This window comes from Plasmodium coatneyi, chromosome 8 (assembly GCF_001680005.1).
Source record: "Plasmodium coatneyi strain Hackeri chromosome 8, complete sequence".
Classification (NCBI taxonomy): Eukaryota; Apicomplexa; class Aconoidasida; order Haemosporida; family Plasmodiidae; genus Plasmodium; species Plasmodium coatneyi.
In genome coordinates this window covers 838,821-859,754 of record NC_033563.1, presented here as the reverse complement: position 1 = coordinate 859,754, position 20,934 = coordinate 838,821, and the positions used below count along the sequence as shown (strand labels likewise).

The 20,934-nt window shown below is 37.0% G+C and overlaps 5 protein-coding genes across 5 annotated transcripts; all 5 read right to left on the bottom strand.

Moving 5' to 3' along the window:
* Positions 1-2,542: 2,542 nt before the first annotated feature.
* Positions 2,543-4,052, bottom strand: PCOAH_00021060 (SICA antigen; the record flags this gene model as incomplete). Its single annotated transcript, XM_020058913.1, has 3 exons — positions 2,543-2,917; positions 3,476-3,864; positions 4,037-4,052. The coding sequence occupies 3 exons, from the start codon at positions 4,050-4,052 to the stop codon at positions 2,543-2,545; spliced, it is 780 nt and encodes a 259-aa protein (XP_019914651.1).
* Positions 4,053-4,231: 179 nt separating this feature from the next.
* Positions 4,232-7,795, bottom strand: PCOAH_00021050 (SICA antigen; the record flags this gene model as incomplete). Its single annotated transcript, XM_020058912.1, has 6 exons — positions 4,232-5,350; positions 5,579-6,271; positions 6,439-6,542; positions 6,633-7,275; positions 7,437-7,540; positions 7,645-7,795. The coding sequence occupies 6 exons, from the start codon at positions 7,793-7,795 to the stop codon at positions 4,232-4,234; spliced, it is 2,814 nt and encodes a 937-aa protein (XP_019914352.1).
* Positions 7,796-10,859: 3,064 nt separating this feature from the next.
* On the bottom strand, positions 10,860-11,050 carry PCOAH_00021040 (hypothetical protein; the record flags this gene model as incomplete). The annotated part of the gene is made up of 2 exons (XM_020058911.1): positions 10,860-10,925; positions 10,955-11,050. 2 exons carry the CDS (start codon positions 11,048-11,050, stop codon positions 10,860-10,862), a joined length of 162 nt encoding a protein of 53 aa, XP_019914469.1.
* Positions 11,051-11,117: 67 nt separating this feature from the next.
* On the bottom strand, positions 11,118-11,748 carry PCOAH_00021030 (SICA antigen; the record flags this gene model as incomplete). The annotated part of the gene is made up of 2 exons (XM_020058910.1): positions 11,118-11,537; positions 11,731-11,748. The coding sequence occupies 2 exons, from the start codon at positions 11,746-11,748 to the stop codon at positions 11,118-11,120; spliced, it is 438 nt and encodes a 145-aa protein (XP_019914487.1).
* A 712-nt stretch (positions 11,749-12,460) lies between these two features.
* On the bottom strand, positions 12,461-15,790 carry PCOAH_00021020 (SICA antigen; the record flags this gene model as incomplete). The annotated part of the gene is made up of 5 exons (XM_020058909.1): positions 12,461-13,411; positions 13,571-14,254; positions 14,442-14,545; positions 14,874-15,459; positions 15,614-15,790. 5 exons carry the CDS (start codon positions 15,788-15,790, stop codon positions 12,461-12,463), a joined length of 2,502 nt encoding a protein of 833 aa, XP_019914600.1.
* Between the last annotated feature and the right edge of the window lie 5,144 nt (positions 15,791-20,934).

Here is a 20,934-nt window from a genome sequence, read left to right as displayed (position 1 = left end):
TGTTTTAGCCTGTTGGAACCTGTCTTTGGTAGTACCCTCGTACAAATTGGTGCACGTACCTTTAGGATCGAATTCCGTCAGCTTCTCATAAATTGTTTTTACGACCGTTAAGAAAGAGTCTTCCTTATGGAATTTCTCCCTTATTTTATCACCTAACCAATAATAAAAAAATGGACAACGTTCCTCATCGGACAGCATTTCCAACCCCCCCTTTCCATCGTCACATACGGAACAGTAGTTCTTTACAGTTGTAGTGCCAAAGTTTCCATCTGTAATTTGGTACATCTGTAATGATTGTTGCACCTTCTGTTTTAAATTACTATGGTTCTCCAATTCCCCCCCGAGTTTACAACTTCTTCTTCCTACTCCTTGGTCTAACGCATCGTATATTTTTTTTGAAGGTAATTTATTGGTGTCAGCCTGCTAAAGATAAAATGAACGAAGAATGGAGTATATATAAATGGGTGTTCTTATACATTCCTAATTTATAATTTACTGCACTATGTACAAATTATTATATATACATCATATATATAAGTGTCCATGTTGGGAGAAGGAAGGGATGAATAAGGAAGGGAAAACAACAAGCCCTTCAGTGTTGTTACTTACCCCTGGACTCATTATGTGTATATATTCCTTTGTACATGGAAAAATTTCTATGGAAGTTGCCTTCTTTCTACTTATTTATAAGGGTTATATATGTAAGATTTTTACCCATCCCCCGTGGGTTTCCCTGAGTGGGAGGTATATATATATCAAAATTTTGTACTCTTCTTCTTTCTTAATTTTGTGTAATCCTTTAACTTCTTCAACGCGGCGATAATATACACTACATATACATACACATCAAAGTCATTACATATGTGCACGTATATATAATTTAAGGTAAGAATATGAACGGGTGTACGAATGAACAAACAAGCAAAGAATAAGAAAATAATGAAAAAAGGTCAAGATCCCTGTTCAATTTGTATCTATGCATTATATTTTTGTGCATTGTGTGTATGTGTTCGTTTGGATCATTCCATTATTATTTACACTTCTCTCTTATTATGTATATAAGCACACCTTTTTTTCTATTTGACAAAAATTTTCACATGTACTACATACTTTTATGCTTTATTGTTATGTTTAAAGGGGAGTTAATTGAAAAATTGTTAATATGTATATTGCATAATTCAAACAAAAAAAGAGAGCACACTCTTATCTATACCCTTCTACCTTTTCGGAATATGTGCACATTCGTCTATATGCTCAGGGAAGAGTGCACATTTACAGAATAAATAAGAGGAGTGCAATACAAATATATATCCTCATATCTTTGTTCAAAAGAGAGAGTGAAAATTCTGTTTCTGTTGGTGTGTGGCGTACCTTTCCTTTATTTATTATTCCTTTCCTCTCCTTTTTTCTTATATTATTGTTAATTGTGTGAGTTGATTCATTGTTATATTACTTTTTTATTACTGTTATTTGCTCCTTTCCCTTTAAGATATTATTCTTCTCTTTAAAAAAGGGGAGAATTTAGAATTATATTCTTTGGATTAGAAAAAATATTTTACACATAAAATTTCTATGGGAACTTTCTTATATAGTGCATATACCTATTTTATATTAAGCACTCAACTTTTTTTTTCACCGTACTTATGTGTTTATAAATATTTCCTATTGCATATACACTTAAAAGGGGGAAATGTATGAAGTGAATTTCACTTATTCAGAACTGCTCCCGCTCGGTATGTACAGAAATATGTACATGTGTCCCTATAAATTAGTACCATCCTTTTTTGATTCTTGCCTGTTCTATATTTATTCGGTATTAATGACTCCCCCTTTCTCCCTTCCTTCCTAAGGAAGGTTTCCTTCCTCCTCCTTAGACCCTCCTTCCTTCACTCCTTAGAACCTCCATTCCTTCCCTCCTCCTTAGATCTTCCTTCCATCCTCCTCCTTAGACCCCTAACAATCTTCCTTCCTTCTTCAACGCCTAACAACCCTTCATTCTAAAATCCTTAGACCATTATTCTACAATACGCCTTACTTCACAGCTGCGCAACTGTACACTTTTCCACCCCGCGACGTCGTACACCCTCCTAATTTAGAGCACTTTTCAAACATCCATAATTTGAACTTAAGAGAAAAGAAAAAACAAATTATTAAGATTAAAAACTATAACAGAAAAAATTTAATGAACACATTTTGCATCTTCAATAAAAAAGTTGCAAACAAATAGGAATGTATTAAAGAGTTCATTATAATTATATTTATTACAAATTAACGAGAACCCATTAGTACGAAACGAAAAAAAAGAAAATTATTTACTACACCCTAAAACCCGGAATCTGAACATTGGAACCTGTTCCCTAGGAACATTCTCCTTAGGAACAAAGTTTTCCTCCCTAAACTCGGAATCTAAACTTGGAACATCGCCCTTAGGAACATCTTACTCAGGAAAAAAATCTTCCTCCCTAAACCTGAAACCTGAACTTGGAACCTCTTCCTTTGGAACAAGGTCTTTTTCCCTAAATCCGGAATCTAAACTTGGACCCTATTCCTTAGGAACATTTTCTTTCTTCATAAATTCGCTTCCCATAAATTCTTGAACCAATATTTCAAAAAAGTCTTCTATCGTCGATTGCAGATCCCCTTTTTGACATTCGTCTAAGACTTCTAAATGAATATCAATAATGGTACGGCGGCCGACACCACGAGGACCAGCAGGGCGATGATCAGCATGTTCTTTTGGCCTCTTCGTTCTCGCTGGAACAGATCTTGGTTGTTTATGTTCCTTTATTAAAGTATATTCATGTGGACCATCCTGGCCGTCCACATGATGAAGAAGTTGTTCTTCCAAAGTTGGAGGACCACGTACTTCATGAGCTCTTCTATGACGTCGTCTTTTTTTACGAACGAAAAAAAAATACTGCAAAAAAAAAAAAAAAAAAGAACATCCTTTTTAACAAAGGTGAGTGCTCATTTAGAGAACAATAAGTACTAAATTCAAACTAAATGCGAAATCGTACACACACACCCCTAAAATGCAAAATCGTACACACACGCACCCCTAAAATGCGAAATACCGCACACACACCCCTAAAATGCGAAATCCTACGTACACACCGCTAAATGTGAAATCCTACGTACACACCCCTAAATCTGAAATCCTACATACACACCCTAAAATGCGAAATCCTACAAACACCCTCCCACTCATTGATTCACCTTAATTATTCTTTTTTTTTTTCTTTTGTTTCTTTTGTTTCTTTTGTTTCTTTTGTTTCTTTTGTTTCTTTTGTTTCTTTTGTTTCTTTTCTTTCTTTCCTTTCTTTTCTTTCTTTCTTTTCTTTCTTTCTTTCTTTCTTTTCTTTCTTTCTTTCTTTCTTTCTTTCTTTCTTTTTTTTTTTTTTTTTTTTTTTTCTTCCTTCCTTCCTTTCTTTTTTTTTTTTTTTTTTTTTCTTTTTTCTTTAAATCTTTTTCTTACCTTCCAGAGGAGGTAGCTCGTAGCAGAAATACCAATTAGAACAGGAATGGTAGGAAGGTAAGGAAGGAAGGAATCTACCACCCCTTCCTTCTTTACGTTCGCTACTTTCTGAGGTTTAATTCCAGGTGTTGCTTGTGGTGGTGTTGGTCTAGGACTAGCAGTGTTTTCATTACCAGGTGCACCTGAACCGGAAGAACCTGGGTTCCAAGTTCCTGTATAACCGGTACCGGAAGAACCAGGATTCCAGGTTCCAGTGGAACCGGTACCGCAAGAACCAGGATTCCAAGTTCCTGTAGAACCGGTACCGGAACCGGAACCAGTAGAACCTGGACCAGAGGATCCGGGTTTCCAGGTTCCAGTACTACCAGGACCAGATGCACCCTGTGTACCTAAAAAGTAAGGGAAGGAAGGATGGTTGAATTAATTTTCCTCTCTCTATTTTTCTTTCTCCCCTTTTCTTTTTTTTTTTTTTTTTAATGTACACCCTTTCCGGGTGCACACTTCCTTATTTTATTTTTTATACTCCTTACTTCTTCATTTTTTACTTTTTAATATTTATACTTTTTAATTTTTTCATTTTTTACACTTTTTACTTTCTAATTTTTTTCACTTTTTTATTTTCTTTACGCGTCGTAATTTTTTCTGCACTTCCTTTTTACACTTGTTTCACTTTCTACATTTTTTTTACTTTTTAAATTTTTTACTTTTACTTTTCTTTTTCCTTTTTTTTTCATTCTCTTATTTTTTTCCTTTTATTTATTTTATTTTTTCTTTTCTTTTCTTTCTTCTTTTTTTTTTTATGTACACCCTTCCCTTTTTTCTTTTATTTTCATTCTTAGTGTTTTTACCTGCAGATGTTGAAATAGTACTGGTACCGGCAGCGGAACCTGAAGGAGTTTGGGTGTCAGTTCCGGTGCTTGGGGTTTGGGAGTCTGCATGTGTAGGGGTAAGACCTGGACCTGAATTAGTGATGGAGACAATTTCCGTTACAGTGGTAGTGCCCGGTTTAGTACCTAATTCACCAAGGGGACCAGTTTTGCCGGTAGCTTCATGATGTTCATTCAGGATACTAACGGGCGGCTCTATTGATAGATCATTTACGTCATCAAAGCATGCATCAAGATTTGCACCAGCATCAGCTATCTGGCCGCTGCAGTTTACTTTTCTGGAGGTACCCTTAGAGGGATGTGCACTCTTACCTGCTTGCGTTTGCTTTGGTTCGTTATCTGTTGCCTCCTTAGGTGCTGGTACTGGTTCGGGGAGGCGTGGAGGTATCGCCCCGTTCCCTGTTTCACTCCTACTGAGTTCTCTCCTAGTCGGACATATTTTCTCTATTTCTTCCAAAACTTCCTTCACTTTTGGATCCTTGTTCTTATTTGGGTTCAGCATATCATCGAATCTTTTTTTTATTGTATTCCCGTCTGATTTCTGTATTCTGCAAGATGAATAGTCCTTATCCCTTTCACACACAGGACACATATCACCTTCATTATTGCATGCATGTGTTTGTTCCTTAATGTCTTTACTTTTTTGGAAGGCATGGTTTATGCCTTCCTTTATGTCGTCCTGTATGGCTGAACACTTTTTCTCCATTTCATCTGCCAATGCATTGAGTAGGATACAAGAGAAAGTTCGGTGGAATATTTGGTTGTCTTCTTTCTTCTGTGTGCTGCCGTCTTGCCCCTTTTGAATGTTATATATATGTTTTAAACCATTAACAATAAAATTACAAGCCTTTTTGCTTGCTTCAGAAGCTGGGCCACTTTTCCCATCTTGAATATTTTCACATAAACTTTCGTAAGTTCCATTCTTCTTAGTTATAGCTTCAGACAAGTTCTTCAGTCTAGTCTCGACGTCCGGATTCCAAAATTGGGGCTACAAATACACATAAGAATAAAGGGCGAACATATATATATATCGATATATATGTATATATCTATATACATCTACATATATACATATATATGTATATATAACATATATATATGTATATTGTACATATATAGTGCACAATATGTGGTTGTATTCCCAATGAGGAAGTATAGTGCATACAATCCATGGTTCTATTATAAGTTGCAGTGGACAATGTTGTTGTTCCCTTACCCAGGGTGGCTCTCCATTATCTTTTCGGTTTTCACCCCACCTATAGTATATACATTTTACACGATCACATAAGGTATTGTTCTTATTTATAGTATTTATAGCATTCACAGCTTGCTTCACTTCTTGATCTTTGTTCTGATTTGTGTCGAGCAACCCATCCACCTCCCCCTTCACATTAGTTCCGTCTTTGTCGCATGGTCCACCTGTGCTTTTAGTTGTTGTCCATAGAGAACTGTCCACGCTTAATGGGCAAGTTTTATAACTTGTATCCCTTTCACATTTAACACAATCATTACCACTCTTCTTTCCCTCCAAACACCATTCATCCATCTTTGCATTGCCTTTTTCGAACATTTCTTTTATATTTTCTTCTAAGATGGGACAGACTTGTCCCTTTGTTTTTTCTATGAGGAGATTTGCATATTCATTCAGGAACAGACAGTACAGGGTTTGTTCTGTTAATCTATTATTTCTTGCTTTCTTCCTGTTTGCCACGTCCGCATTTTCCTTAATGCCATAAATGTACTTTAACCCAGCAGTAATGAACCCACAAGCTTTCTTCCCTGCTGCATTCAGTGTAGTGGTCTTTCCAACAGTTCTCTCGCACAGTGAATCCATGGTTGCGCTCCCCGTCACCATTTTCTTAGATATTTCCTTCAGTCTCTTCTTGACGTCCGGATTCCAAAATTCACACTAAGCGCAAGGGAAAAAGGAAAGGGGAAGGAAGGGAGATAAAGGTGAACATTATAGACACGTGCATAAGATTCACAATCGCCCCTTTTCTTTATTTTAATTATATATAAGGAATACCATTTATTGTAGTCACATTAATTACAGCAAAACAGTAATGTTTCCCTTACCCAGGTCTTCTTAACCTCGGCAGTATTTATTCTGTCCTCGAACCAATTATGTGCTATGCACTCCAAACGATCGCACAATTTATTCTTGCTGCTGCAATCTCTGCCTATGGAGGAAGGAAAAAAAAAAAAAGGAAGAAAGGGGGAAGGGACAGAAGTATGAACTGTCTTGCGCATAATAATGGAATGGTATAGACGTAGGTTTGTCGTTGTTAGGTGGTAGGGTGGTAGTTTCGAGAAAAAAAAATTTCGCTTACATATGCTCTTCAGAGTTCTTTGTACTTTGGTATCCTCATTAAGCATTTCTGTTACTTTGTTTTCTACATCATCTTTGCCTGCCAGGCAATCCTTGCTTCCTTGTGCATCCCACAGGCCGCTATCTACGTCCAATTTGCAATCAAAAATTTCTTGCCTCTTACATTCAATACAATTACCCTTATCCTTACACCACTTATCCATCTGCCCTTTCCCCTTTTCAAATGCTTGTTTTATTATATTCTCTTCCACATTACATTTCTGTTCCTGTGATTTTTTCTTAAGAAGATCTGCATAAATATTCAGTAAGACACACGACATAGTTTGACCAAATTGTTGGTTTTCCTTCTTCTTTTTATCAGTATCTTTCCCACTCCAAGTCCCATATTCCTTAATCTTATATGTGTGTTCCAAACCTTTAACAATGTATTCACAAGCTTTTCTATTTGCTTCCATATATGGTGAATCACCTTTCTCCTGCACAATGCTTTTGCATAGATCATGGTCCCCTGTATCTGCATTGGTCATAGCCCCAGACAGTTCCTTCAATAATTTCCCAACATCATTATTCCCCCAAAATGTGCACTGCGCAAAGAGAAGAGGAGAAGAAGAACAGAACATATATGTAACCCTAATGCATATATAGAAGGGGTCCATCGTCGTGATTTCACCCCTCACTCCTCTATGGACAACACTATTCTTCCCTGTGGTGAAGTTAATTACAACGGACACTATTGTTTACTTACCCAGGTTTGCGGTTGATTGCTTGCAGTTTTTCTGTTTTTAAACCATTTTGTTGCTACACATTGGGCACGTTCACATAAGTCACCTTTTTCCTTACAGAATTCATCTACATAGGAAGAAAGCCGGGAAAAAACAGTGAGTGATGGAAGGAAGGAGAATAAAGTGAAGACATGAACAGTAGGACAGATTCTTCTCTTCTTCCCCTTCTACCCTTCCTTCTTTCATCTTTTCTTCCTTTTCCATTCTCCATACTTTCTCTTTCTTTTTCCTTCTTTCTTTTTCTTTTTCTTTCTTTCTTTTTCTTTCTTTCTCTTTCCTTTATTCCTTTCTCTATTTCTTTCTTCCATTTCCTTTCTTCCATTTCTTATATCTTCCCTTCAGGAGGATAATGGTATATGGCCCACCATCCACCCCCTCCATCTTATCATTCGTCTGCCCCCCCCACATTCTCCCCTCTATCACACGGTTGCCATCCCCTGTCGGGCTGCACCCCCTTGTCCGGTTGGACCCCTGTCGCTTTGGACCCCCGTTGTACCCGGCTTGTCCTCTTTGTTCGGTTCATCCTTGTCCTGTTGTCCTCCTTGTCCGGTTTCCTTCCCCCTTTTTCTCCGGCTTCCTTTCCCCCTTTTGTCCGGCTTCCTTCCCCCCCTTGTACGGTTTCCTTTATCCCCCTTGCACGGTTTCCTTTATCCCCCTTGTTCCGGTTTCCTTCCCCCCTTTGTCCGGCTTCCTTCCCCCTTCTCCGGCTTCCTTCTCCCCTTGTCCAGTTGGACCCCCTGTCCGGTTAGACCCCTTTGTTCGTTTGAACCCCTTGTACGGTTGGACCCCAGTTGTCCGGTTTCGTTCCCCACCTTGTCCCGGTTTCCTTTCCCCCCTTGTCCGATTCTTTTCCCCCCTTGTACGGTTGGACCCCTGTTCAGTTCAGTTATTCTTATTGTCCGGTCCGGTTCCCTTGTCATTCTTCCTTTTAAGCCCTTCTCTTTGAACCCTTCCTTCAAGCTCCCCCTTACTCAGAACTCCTCTTTCTTTTTCTTCTGTTTCCTTTTCTTCTTCAAATTCTTTAAATTTTTCCTTTCTCTTTCCTTCTTTTCTTATATAATACTTTTAGTACTGTTACTTACCTGGTGCAGTTGTTGCTTGACTTGCTGCTTGTGCCTTCCTTTTTTCAGCTGCCTCCATATTCCTTTTAATTAGTTCGTCTAACTTCTCCTGTGTTTTTACTAATATATCTTTTTCCCACTGCTTATTCCTTTTCTTTTCTTGTTCCATTACATCTAATATTTCCTTTACATCTTCCTTAGGCCATTTATCTGTTTTATTCATTATTTCACTCAACTGTCCCTCATTCTCTACTCCAAATATCTTGCTCAAATTTTCCTTCTTTTCTTTAGGACCATTATTTCCCCTATCTGCTATTTCTTTCCCCTGGGGACACTTCTTTCCTTCCTCTATTATTTTATTGATTCCTTCCATATGTACTCTACCATTCTGTGCCCATTCTTCTATTCCTTGCCATATATACCTTTCCCCTATTCTTAAATTCTGAAATTCTAACTTCTCACATTTCTCATACTCATCCCTCTTAGTACTTAAGGCCATCATGGCCCGTTCAGCATTTATTACATCCTCCTGAACTTTATCTAAACTGCAGTGGCTTCCGAACCATTTTATCATACTTACTCTTGCTATTACACATCTAAAATAAGCCCCTAACTGTCCTTCACCCTGCTTGTCCACTATTTCTTCTGTTTTCCCTAAATTATGGTAAGCTACAATTCGTACTCCATTTATATATAACAACATTTTCACTAATACCTTGCACAGCCTCTTGTCATATTCTGTCCTATCCTTCTTTTCTTCCTCTACCTCCCCAGAACACAGTTGACTTATTATAGGGAGATCATGACTTATGGCTTCTATCATTTCTTTGAATATCTTTTCCCCGTCTTCCCATATTCTGTACTGTAAGTTGCAGAAATAATATATTCCATCATATATTTAAATTCCTATTAATAGTGCCCCCAGTCGACTGTATTCCATATAAATTAGAATACACACATTCTTCTATTTTCATATATAAATTAGGAAATATTACATATTCTCCAGAGCTCTTGAACCCCCTCACTTTTAGCCATTCCACCAAAAACTCTGCAAAGAACTCGTACATTGTGACTATTCCTTCTTCCTATTATAGAGTTCATTGTTCTACTGAGATATTATGAACTCCTGTGGAGTCTATAGACTCCTTTTTCGAATATTATTCCTGGCTCCCCCAATCTTATTTTCACCATTGTAGCATATTTTATTCTATATACGGTTCTTCCCTTTCTTTAATCTTTACACTTACAATACCTGTATTATTTTAAAGGAAGAGGAAGGAATTATCCGCCTCTTTTTTTTTTTCTTAAATTTTTTTTTTTATTTCTCCTTCTTTTTCTAAAAAAGAAAACAAAAACAGAAAAATTCTGCGCATGCGCCTTTTCCTATCTTCCTCCCTTTTTTTTGCCCTTTAATCCTCTTTTCTTTTCTTTTCTTTTCTTTTTTTCTTTTTTTTTTTTATCTTTTTTTTTCTTTTTTTCTTTTTGCGGAAAAGGTATTTTGCTTTTTTTTTTTTTTTATTTCCTTCTTTTCCGTTTTTAAATATTTTTCTTTTTTTCTTTAAGAAAAGAAAGAAAACAATTTTCCCTTCTCCTTCCTTTATGCATTGCACTTTCCTAAGAAGAAAAGAAAAAGAGAGAGAAAGCACAACCATTGCCTTTTTCCTTTTCGTATACATTCTACCTATGTCCTCCCCTTTTTTTTGCATTTTCCTTTATGCACTACATTCTTCCTAAGGAAGAAAGATGGAAGAAGAAGGGAAGGAATTACGGTTCCTTCAATCTCTTTCTTCTTTTCTTCTTTTTTTCTTTTTTAAAGATTTTTCTCTCTTCTTTAGCCTATTTCTTTTTTTTTTTTTTACATTAATTCTAATCTTCTTCTTCTTCATTTTCTTCTCTTCTTTAGCCTATTTCCTTTTTTTTTTTCTTTCTAGTTTTTTCTTTTTAAAGAAGAGAATATATAAAAGAAAAACATATTAGAAAACTTTTTTTTTTCTTTAGAGAATTTTTTTCTTCTAAAAATGAAGGAATGGAATAATGGAAAAAAAGAAAGAGAAGCATACTGGAATGTACAAAATGATTAAAACATTGTAAGGAGGCAAGGAAGAAAAAATAGGAAGTAGTACAAATATCATAATAAATTGTACATATCGCTTAATGGAAAAAAAATGAAGTATTATTATCATATTCCATTTTTACTTATATGTCCTTCAGATAATATTAACCATTTGGTAATAAATGTTCTAAATACAATTCTTTATTATGGACATTTTCTTCCCTTTCACACTCCTCAAACAACAATGCAAGGATTAGCATCCAAAGCATTGGCTACAAATTGTTTCTTCCTAAGGGAAGTGTTTCTGAAGGAACATCTTTCTCAGCAACCAGGTCTTCCTTCCTAAAACCTAACCCGGAATCTGAACTTGGAACCTGTTCCTTAGGAACATCAACCCTAGAAACTTGCTCCTTAGGAACAAAGTCTTCCTGCCTAAACCCGGAAACTTAACTTGCAACCTCATCCTTAGGAACAAAGTCTTGCTCCCTAAACCCGGAATCTAAACTTGGAACATCGCCCTTAGGAACATCTTACTCAGGAACAAAATCTTCCTCCCTAAACCCGGAATCTGAACGTGGAACCTGTTCCTTAGGAACAACTTCCTTAGGAACAACTTCCTTAGGAACATTTTCTTCTTTCATAAATTCGCTTCCAATAAACTCCCGAATCAAAATTTCAAAAAAGTCCTTCTGAAACAATTGTTTGTCCTCCCTTTGACATTCGTCTAAGACTTCTAAATGAATATCAATAATCATGCGGCGGCTAACTGGTTTTTTTGCGGGTGATCTTCTTGGCCGACGTCTAGGTTTTCGTTCCTTTACTAAGGTATATTCATGTGAACCATCATCCTGGTCAACCGCATGATCAGGGAGTTGTTCTTCTAAGGAAGAAGGACCACGTACTTGATGAGCTCTTTTGTAACGTCTTCTTCTTTTATCAAGGAAAAAATACTAAAAAGAAAAAGGGAGAAAAGTTTTTTTTAAGAGGGGTGAGTATGTTGTTTTTAAGAACAATAAGTACTACTTTTAATCTATGTGCTAAATTCCACACCCCTAAACACTGCGAAATCCTACACATACACACCCCTAAAATGCGAAATCCTATACAAACACCCCTAAAATGTGAAATCTTACACTCCTTTACTAATTCATTCACCTTCATTTTTTTTTGTTTTTTTTTTTTTTTTATTATTTTTATTCTTTCTTCTTTCTTTTTTTTTTTTTTTTTTTTTCCTTTCTTTTTTCCTTACCTTCCAAAGTAGGTAGGTCATAGCAGAAATACCAATAACAACAGGAATTGTAGGAAGGTAGGGGGTAAGGTCAGAAGGGTCAATCTTGTTACCAGTTGGGACAGGAAGAAGGGGGGTGGCGGAGCCACCCCCCTTCCCTGGAGCAGTTCTTCCTGCTATAACACTCCCAGGTGATGGTGTTTCTGGTGTTGGTGGGAAAGGGGGTTGTTGTCTTGGACCAGGACCATGTCCTTCTGTATGTGTACCTGGACTACCATTTACACCAGGACCTGGACCAGCACCTGGAGCACCCGGGCTACCACCTACAGCAGCTTTGCTATTATCACTAGCATTCGAAGCAGAAGGATCACCACCTCCACCAGCAGGTCCGGTAGCACCATCAGCAACTCCGCCCGTGGGAGGTTGGGGATCAGTAACAGCGGGTTCTGTCGTTTGAACTTCAGCTCCTGAAGAGGGAGTATCCTTGTCCTCCCCATTCTTTGAAGAAGTAGGAGCATCATCTCCTGAATTTTAAATTTAAATTAAGAACGAAAGAAGGGGGGTAATATTCAGTGTGATCAAATCACGATGACACATGTGGAATTTATTGTGTGAACCTTAGTGCACACTTCCTGAAAGTGCTCGTTACTTCTGCGTATTATTACCTGGATCACCTGAAACGGTGACAGAGGCAGGATCATTCTGCCCATTAGGATTCTTCCCCTTCGGGCCTTTCACAGTGTCCGTAATTTTAGGATCTGCAGGATTAACAGTAGTGATAGTAGCAATGGAAATATGGGTAGTACCCTTATTCTTAGCTTGCCAATAATCCTCTTCTTCGTCTAGATAACTTTTTGTATGATCAACATCATCACCATCATCCTCGGGAGGGAAAGCTAGAGGATCATCGACACCTTGTAGACTCTTACCTTGTGAAGTTTCACTCCTCCCATCTGGTGGTGCCGCTTTTGCTGATCCAGGTTTAGTGGCAGCTGGTTTGGCAGCTTGTTGAGAAGGTTGACATAGGTTGCTTAATGCAGACAGAGCGCCCTGTACTTTTGGATCCCTGTTCTTAGTTGGGTCGAGCATCTCTTTCATTCTATATTCTATTGTATTCGTGTCTGTATCTTTTATTTTGCAAGTTTTATAGTCTGCAATCCTATAACACTTTACACAATTACCATTAACCTTATCCACACACCATTCGCCCATCTTTTTATTTCCAGCATCAAATGCATTCTTTATAGTTGGTTCAGTAATACAATTATTCTTTTGCTCCAATTCATCAGCGAATATATTCAGTAAGATACAAGAAAAAGTTCGATGGAATATCAGGTTATCCTCCTTCTCCCTTTGCGCTTCGTCCTGGCTCTTTCTTACTAAATCTTGTTGCGTTACATTTCCCTTTTCAATTTTATAGATGTGTTCTAAACCTTTAACAATGTAAGTGCAGGCCTTCTTCTGTTCTTCACGGAGGGGGGTATTTTTCTCACCAGTGCTCTCACACAGAGGATCGATGGTTGCGTCTTTCGCCGCCGCTATTTTTTCAGATATTTCCTTCAGCCTGTTCTTGACGTCGGGCTCCCAAAACATATCCTACATACACGAAAAAGATGGAGCATACATATTTATAATCATTGTTATATATATTTGTATATATATTCACAACATGTGGTTATATTCCACAATAAGGGCGTATAGTGCATACAATCCATGGTTATACCCTCAGCTACAGTGCGAAACAGTGTTCCTTACCCAAAATTGGTACCCTCCGTTAACTTTCCTGTTTTCACCCCATCTATAGTATATACACTTTACACGATTACATAAGGGGATATCCTTATTTATAGTATTTATAGCAGTCAGAGCTTTCTCTATTTGCGGTCTATTTGTTTTGTCTTTTTCCCCCTCCGTGAACATTTTCTCCACTTCTTTTTCTATATTATCTTTGTTCTTATAGCATTTTTCATTTTCATTCCGGAGGGAAGTATCCACGTCTAACTTGCAATTTTTATAGTCCTTTTCCCTTTTGCACTCAACGCAATTACCCTCCCCCTCCTGACACCATTTATCAATCTGCTTATTTCCTTCTTCAAACATTTTTTTTATGTCTTCTTCTGTGACGGGGCACGCATGCCCCGCTGTTTTCTTTATAAGCATATCTGAATATTCATTCAGGAATAGGCAGTACATGGTTTGTTCTGTTAATCTATTATTCCTTGCTTCTTTCTTGTTCTCCTTTGTCTTATTTTCCTCCATGCCATAAATGCCCTTTAACCCTGCAAAAATGTATTGACATGCTTTCTTCCCTGCTGCATTCAGTCTAACGTTCTTCCCAACAGTATTCTCGCACAGTGAACTAATGTCTTCGCTCACTGTCATCATTTTTTCAGATATTTCCTTCAGTCTATTTATGGCATCTGGATTCCAAAATGTACACTAAGCGAAAGGGAAAAGGAAAGAGGAAGGAGGAAAAACAGAACATACAAAGAATGGGGAATACACACATATATACATATATACGTGTATATAATTTATAGCTGCCCCTTTCCGTTGTCTTACGTATAAGACACACGGTTCACTGAAATAAAAAAGTTGACCACAGTGAATAGCACTGCTCACTTACCCAGTCCCGTTTTCCTTCGGTGGCACCTATTCTGTCCTCGAACCAATTATGTGCTATGCACTCCAAACGATCACATAATTTATTCTTGCTGCTGCAATCTCTGCCTATGGAGGAAGGAAAAAAAAAAAAAAAAAAAAGAAAGGGGGGAAGGGTGGGGATGAGGACAGAAAGTATATGAACTGTCTTGTGATTGATAATGGAATGGAATGGTATAGACATAGGTTCGTCAATTATCGTATGCCCGGTCCAGTTCAACCCCCTTTGTCCAGTTCACCCCCCTTGTCCAGTCTCCCCCCTTGTCCAGTCTCCCCCCTTGTTCCGGTTCACTCCCTGTCCATTTCACCCCCATTGTCCGGTTCCGTCGTTATTCTTATTTTGTCCGGTCCGGTTCAGTGATGGTAAATTCAGGAAAAAAAAAAACATTTTGCTTACACATGCTGTTCAGAGTTCTTTGTATTTTGGTATCGCTAGTAAGCATTTTTTCTACTTTCCTTTCTATATTGTCTTTGTCTTCCTTGCATTTTTCGCTTTTTTCTGTATCCAACAGGTCTTCACTCACGTTTAATGTGCAAGTTAGACCTATCTGCCTGGTACAATCAACACAATCACTATCACGCTTACTTTTGCACCAGGTTACTTTTTTCGCATTTCCTTTATTAAATGCTTCCCCTATAATATTTTCAGTGATTCCACAGGAAGTTCCTGCGGTGATCAATTTATCTGCATAGGCGTTTAGGAAAAGGCAGCCCATGGTTTGATCAAATATTTGGTTGTCCTTGTTTTTTTTCGCAGCATCTTTTTCCCCCTGCCAATCCCCATGTGGTTGGATTTCGTAAATATGTTTTAATCCCTTCACAATGTATTCACAGGCCTTTCTGTTTGCTTCTGCATGCTGTGTACCCTCCTTTCCCCCTTGCATAATGTTCTTGCATATACCCTCCTCTCCTGTATCTGCATTGGTCATAGCCTTAGACAGTTCATTCAGTCTCCCCTGGACGTCCGGATTCCAAAATGTACACTGCACAAAAGGGAAGGAAAAAAAGAAAGAACGGAATATATATGTATATATCTAAAGTACGAGAAAAACGTATCGTCGTCTTATCCTTCTATATGTATAAGGCACATGTTCCATTGAAGTGACCTTTACTGTCGTGACCAATATTCTTTCTTACCCAGTTTTGCTTGTTCCGGCTTTGACCTATTCTGTTTTGAAACCATTTCTTCGTTACACAATTTGCTCGCTCACATAAACCACTCTCGTCTTTACATTCCTTATCTATAAGGAGGAAAACAAAAATAAAGACATGAATGAGTAGCGGTAGATTCATTCCTTTCTTCTCTTCTTTCATTCCGCTTTTTTTTTTTTTTTTTTCTCTCCTTCCTTTTCCATTCTCCTTTCTTTCCTTTTCTTTCGTCCCTTTTTTTTCTTTTTCTTTCTCTTTCGTCCTTTCTTTCTTTCTTTTTTTTTTTTTTGGTTCCTTCTTTTCTTTTCCCCCCTTTTTCTTCTTTCTTTCTTTTAAGGGAGTGGAAAAGAAGAAAAAAGGGGGCAAAAGAAAAGAAGGAACCAAAAAAAAAAAAAAAAGAAAGAAAGAAAGAAAGAAAGAAAGGACGAAAGGACAGTGGTTAGGGGTGTTAGTAAGGTGTTAGTATTGTTAAGGTGGGTTATTATATTTTGTACACCCTTCCTCCTTTTTCCTTTCCATTCCTTTCCTTCCTTAGACCCTCTCTTTCCTTCCTTAGACCCTCCCTTTCCTTCCTTAGACCCTCCCTTTCCTTCCCCTTTTAGACCCTTCCTTTCCTTCTTTCCTAAGACATCCTTCCCTTCGTTCTTCCCCCTTAGACCCCTTCCCTTCGTTCTTCCCCTTTAGACCCTCCTTTCCTTCCTTAGACCTCATTCCTTTTTCCTCTTACTCGCTTCCTTAACCCTCGTTATATCACCTTCCTTTCCTTCCTTCCCTCCTGAGATATCCTTCCCTTCCTTAGGCTCTCCTTCCCTCCTCCTTAGACTACTTCCTTAGACAGTCCTTCCTTCCTTACACACCCCTTTCCTTAGACCTCCCTTAACGCTTCCCCCTCCTTTTCTTTCCTTTCCCTTCCTTTTCTTTCGTTCCTTACACCCCTTTTCCTTCTACCCCCTTGTCTTTCATTCCCCCACTTCTCTTTCCTTCACCCCCTTCTTCCTTTTAAGCCCTTCTCTTTGAACCCTTCCTTCAAGCTTCCCCTTACTCAGAACTCCTCTTTCTTTTTCTTCTGTTTCCTTTTCTTCTTTAAATTCTTTAAATTTTTTCTTTTCTCTTTCCTTCTCTTTTTATATAATACTTTTAATAATATTTCTTACCTGTGCTAGGTGCTACTTGTGTTGTCTTCCTGCTTTCAACTTCTGCCATATGTTGTTTGAGTTTTTGCTCCAATGATTTCATTACCTCCAGCACAAGGTTATTGTCATCTTCGCCCCCCCTCCAGCTACTGCTTCCTCCAATACTTTAGTGAACTCCTCTTTTGGAAAATTTTTACTGTCGTCCTCTAGGGGCAGTAGGTCTTTATCGTCGTTGGTGGCTTTTATTTCTAATTTTTCTAAGGTTGCTTGGTCCAATTTCCCTTCCTCTCGGCAAATGCTACTGTCTTTTACTTCGTTACTTATTGTGTGCAATTTGCTGTGTTCTTTTTCTACTTGCGATAACCCAACATTATGGTCGTCTGGAATAGTAAAATTATCTATCCCCTTCTTAATTTCATCCCACATGAACCTTTTCCCCAAATATAAACTTCCGAAATCCACATCCTTACAGAATTGATTCCCACCGTTAAGATTCATAGTTTTCCTCATTTCTTCCCTACCCTTCATAACTGTTTCTGCTACTTCCTTTAACTTACAATGCTTACCTAACATGTTTAACATAGTAACTTTTCCAATTAAACATCTATAATAAGATTGTAGTTTCTCTTCGTCCTCTGCTTTCGGCTCTCCCTTCTCCACTTCTCTTTGTACCCATCTGAATCTTCCTTTTTCTTCCCTCCTAGGATCTTGCTTCAATCCATCCATCCAAAAAAACATTCTTGATAGAATTTTACATAACTCATTTTCCACGTTCTTGCTATTGCCAAACGTGGAACACATTTTTTTATCCTTTTCCCCATCATCCAGTATATTATACATCATGTCCGTTAATACTGTCCTCAACTCACCCCATAGAAGATCCTATAAGAGTGAATTAACGTAAGTACACATATATAGATGTGCTATATATTTTTCCTATTTGAACTAAACTATGGAAACTTCTTCAATACATTATACCTACATTAGATCATTCTACTTTTTTCTTTTTCATATATTTAAAAAGTTCATTTACCTCCATTTTGTCCACTTCTGCCATACTGTGTGCTTTCATCCATTGTGTTATTAAATTGGTGAAGAAATGAAGCTGCTCTGCGGTCATTTTTTTTGGCCCCGCTGCACTTGGTTGTTGTCCTGCTGGTCCTGCTGATTGATGTTGTTGTAGTTGTTGTTCTCCTTTTCCTGCTTGCCCTGCAGTATTACTGGGCGAAAGACCTAATTCTAATAGAGTATCCTTCTGATCTTTACAATTCTTTTGTTTTGGGTCTTCATTTATTAATTTCATGACTTTCGGATTCCTATTTATAGCTCCAAAAATCTCGTGCAGCACATCGCGCTTACCATTCATTATTTTCATAGGCTCTAACGTCTTGTACTGACAGACATCACATTTAACATTCTCACTAAGTCCATCGCTCATACCTTTCATGGTACTGTATACCTCATCTACAACATTCTGCTTATCGCAATGATTAGATAAATACCGCGTTGTCCATAAGGTCATTATTGTGCAGTATATGTATTCTTCTAACTCTTTGTCAATGTTCCCTTCCGTGCATGTAGCTCCTCTAATTTTTTTTATTCTCCATAAATTTTGAACAATAAACTTGCACACTTCCAATTCATCTCCTGCTAAATTCCTTCCATCTAAATTTACACTTTGGCACAGCGGTTCAGCAATTGTGTCATCATCCTTATCATTCATTTTTTGAAGGAAGCCATTTATCCAGGGCATTAGTGTTCCGTATAGTGTTGTCTGCAATTTAAGAGTAATGCATTCATACATATTTTTACTGTATGCTGTGGATTTATTATTATTAATGGAAGGAATAATATAATTCGAGACAAGGATACATTTATGCAGTGCACACAGCTAATATTATATGAGTATACCTCCCTAACGCCTGTACTACTGTTCTTATCTGTTTTTTCATCTAACCACTTCTGTTTCAATTTCTTGAATTCACTATTGTTGGAAGCCATTTTTTTTTTTTTATCACACTATTCAATGGAAGCGTTACTTATCAAAGTAGGAAGAGTATTACATCATTACGTAGTATGTGTACAACGTACATTCTTTAGGTTCTAATCTTCATTTTTTGACTGATTCATACAAAAGTGCAGGATTTTTCATTTTTTACTTTCGCTTCTTTTCCTTCTTTTTCCTTATTTTCTTCCTTCTTTCAATTTTTCCGTCCTTTCATTTCCTTCTCTATAATCGTCCTTTATTCACATTCGTCGTCTTTTTCCCCTTTTATGGTTCCTTTCCTCCTAGTTTTTCTTCCGGCTTTTTTCTTTGAATTTTTTCTTTTTCCTCTTTAAATCTTTTTCTTCTTTTTTAAACCCCCCTTTTTCTTCTAATTCCATTCATTATTCTCCTGTTCTCTTTTTTTTTTTTTTTTTTGTTCTTTTTTTATTCTTTCTTCCTTTATTTGTTGTTCTTGTTTTTTTATTTTTTTCTTTAGGGAAAAACGAAAACAGAAAAATTCTGCGCATGCGCCCTTTCCTATCTTCCTCCCTTTTTTTTGCCCTTTAATCCTCTTTTCTTTTCTTTTCTTTTCTTTTCTTTTCTTTTTTTTTTTTCATTTTTTCTTTTTGCGAAAAACATTTTTTCTCCTTTTTTCTTTTTTATTTCCTTCTTTTACTTTTTTTTAAAATTTTTCTTTTTTTCTTTAAGAAAAGAAAGAAAACAATTTTCCCTTCTTCCTTTATGCATTGCACTTTCCTAAGAAGAAAAGAAAGAGAGAGAGAGAACACAACCATTGCCTCCTTCCTTTTCGTATACATTCTACCCATGTACTGCACTTTTTTTACATTTTCCTTTATGCACTACATTCTTCCTAAAAGAAGAAGGAAGGAAGTAGAAAGAAGGAAGAAGGAGGGAAGGAATTACGTTCCTTCATTATTTTCTTCCTTGTTTTCTCTTTTCTTTTTTTTCTTCTTTAGCCAATTTCTGTTTTTTGTTCTTTTTCTTCTTTTTAAAGAAGAGAATATATATAAAAGAAAAAAAGAGGTTAAAAGACTTTTTTCTTTTAAGAAGTAAGTATGGAAGAATGAAAAAGAAAGAAAGAGGAAGAATGGAAAAAAAGAAAGAGAAGCATACTGGAATGTACAAAATCATTAACTTTTGGGAAGCAGAAGGAAAAAAATAGGAAAAGGAAAAAATAGCAAATAGTACAAATGCTGTAGCACAGTATATACATCGTTTCATAATGAAAAAAATCAAATATTATTGTCGCAATACAGTTCTATGTATATGCCCACATAATAATTATGTCAAAGTGTGCTTTGTAATGAATGATCCCAAAATATACAATTCCTTATCACACGCACACACATTTTTTCTGTTCAGAAGAGAAAGAGTGAAAATTCTGTTTCTGTTTGTGTGTACGTAAAAATTCCTCAAGAACAAACCACCACCATTGTTGCCAAAGGATTAGCATCCACAACTTAACTGTTAAACGATTTGTCCTGTGGACCTGCTCATATAGTTTGTTGCTTAGGTGTTGCTTCTACTACCTTCCGTGGATGGAACATTATCAGTAGCATGTTCCATTTCTAGCTTATTGTGTTCCTTCCCTCCATTATTTTTTGTTCCCTTTCCTTTCTTTCCTTCTTTTTTTTTCCCTTCTTCTTTTAGAATGAGAAGGACTTATCTAATATAAGGAACAGAATATAACGTAGAATGTTCTGTAGAATCACCATCATCCTCTTCCGTTAAGTCAGGTTCTGAATCTACTGTTGTTGAGTCAAATGGAGAAGAATCATATTCATTCTCCTTATTTAACTTGCGTACTAATGATCTTTTTATTCTCCTACTTTTATTATTGCTGCTCCTCGTTCCTCCACCTCCAAAGAAGGTGTTACGTAAGTCAGAAAATAAGGAAGTATACTAAAATAAGAGAAAAGAACGGGAGGTAGGAATAAGTGTGTGTAGAATATATATCTACATTACTGCTCATATTTTAAGCATTCCATTTTTTTCCTACATTCCATTTTTTACATTTATTCTATGCATTCATTTTTTACATAGGTAGGAAAATATTAATAAGTGTTATTATACATATTTCCTGTGTTAAGTGTACTTACCTTATATAGATAGAAAGCAAGTGCTGGTAATCCTATTGCTGCTGCCCCAGCAGCAGCACCACCACCAAT